The sequence below is a fragment of the Malurus melanocephalus genome, unplaced genomic scaffold (genome assembly GCF_030028575.1).
Source record: "Malurus melanocephalus ecotype Western Australia unplaced genomic scaffold, MMel_1.1 scaffold_2230, whole genome shotgun sequence".
In the NCBI taxonomy this organism is placed as follows: Eukaryota; Metazoa; Chordata; class Aves; order Passeriformes; family Maluridae; genus Malurus; species Malurus melanocephalus.
The window spans coordinates 11,993-13,698 of record NW_026625462.1 but is presented as its reverse complement, the minus strand read 5'-3'; the positions used below and the strand labels follow the sequence as shown (position 1 = coordinate 13,698).

The following is a 1,706-nucleotide window of genomic DNA, read 5'->3' as shown; positions in this document are numbered from 1 at the left end:
CATTTGTGATCTCCGGGCGCCCTCTGCTCTTCACGCGGTGATTGAAACCAGCACCAAATGCAATCCAGCTTCGTGTCCCAGCCTAACCCTGAACCTGTGCAGGGTCCCTTAACCCTAAACCTCCCCCCATTTTTGTTCCCCCCTTTTATGGGGAACTTTCATTTTTTTCTTCTCTAAAACCTCTGCCAGCTGCAGCCTGTAGGGCACCCCCAGCGCAATCATGTGTTTACATATGATTTAAAAAACATTTGTTATTTATGTGTATAACATTTATATGGTATTTATTTATAGGACATCGATTTATATTATTTCAATATGCTTTTAATAGCGTTGATTTAAGAAGCAATTACGTGCTATTTATTTGAGCAAAATTAATGTGTTTTAGATGATAAAATATGATTTTTATATTATCTAATTAACACTTACTTGTTATTTAAATACCGCGACCCCGCCAAGGCCTGAGCCCCCGCCAGGCCGCGGCGTCGCCATGGCAACACGGGGGGGGACGAGTTCAAGGGGACACATGGGTGGGTGGCGCTGTCCCTCTGCAGCCTGGCGGGGCCCAAACAGGATTTTTTTTACACCAAATCTCAAAAATCTCTCCTTTTCGCCCCAAAGAGGCTGTGCCTGCGCTGGTGGCGCTGTCACTTGTCCCCATCCCTGCCCCGTATCGCTCTCCCCGGAACATTTCTACCTCGGAACGTTTCTCCTCATTGCGGTTCCCGTCCGGCGCCCGGGAGCGTTAGCAAAATGGCGGCGCCCATGAGCGGGGAGAGCGGGGGCTCCGAGCCCGGCGCGGCTCCTTACGGGAACTTCCCGAATTATTCCCGGTTCCACCCGCCCGAGGGCCGCATCAGCCTCCTGCCCCGAGGGCTCCTGCGCAGCCTCTTCCCCGCGGCCGCCCGCCCGCTCCTCGGGCTCGATGTGGGCTGCAACTCCGGGGTGAGGGGGCGGCCGGGCGGGTTTGGGGCGCCCTGAGGGGATGGGGTGGGGGCAACTGGGGAGGTACCGGTTTGGGGTGCTGGGGGCACTGGGGCAGACTGGGGGGCACTGATGTGGGGTACTGGGGACACTGGGGGGCACTGGTAGGGGACACTGTGAGGCTCTGGCGGTGGCACTGGGGACACTGGGACAGACTGGGAGACCCCTGGTACTGGGGGCACTGGCACAGACCGGGTGGGGGACACTGGGCAGACTGAGGGTACTGGTGGGGGCTACTGGGGGGCACTGGGGACACTGGGGCAGACTGGGAGTCCCCTGGTACTCTCAGTCCACAGTGGCACAGACCGGGTGGGGGCCACTGGGGACACTGGGGGACACTGGTAGGGGACACTGGGGTAGATTGGGAGTCCCCTGGTACTGGGGGCACTGGCACAGACCGGGTGGGGGCCATTGGGGACACTGGGGAGCACTTGTGGGGGCCACTGGGGACACTGGGGGCACTGGTGGGGGACACTGGGGCAGACCGGGGGTCCCCTGGTACTGGGGGCACTGGCACAGACCGGGTGGGGGACACTGGGGACACTGGAGGGCACTGGTAGGGGGCACTGGGGACACTGGGAGTCCCCTGGTACATGGGGCACTGGGCAGACTGGGTGGCACTGGTGGGGGCCACTGGGCAGACAGGTCACTGGTGGGGGGGACAGGGTTGACACTGGGACAAACTGGGGGGCACTTGGGGGCACTGGGGGACAATGCAGCCTATG

The 1,706-nt window shown here is 60.0% G+C and overlaps 1 protein-coding gene across 1 annotated transcript in view; it reads left to right on the top strand.

The window, feature by feature from the left end:
* Positions 1 to 740: 740 nt before the first annotated feature.
* Positions 741 to 1,706, top strand: part of BCDIN3D (BCDIN3 domain containing RNA methyltransferase) — a 5,770-nt gene continuing 4,804 nt past the window's right edge. The window contains exon 1 of the mRNA XM_057388648.1: positions 741 to 942. Within this exon, the coding sequence (XP_057244631.1) occupies positions 751 to 942 (192 nt within the window). The 5' untranslated portion in view covers positions 741 to 750. The remainder of the gene's footprint in view (positions 943 to 1,706) is intronic.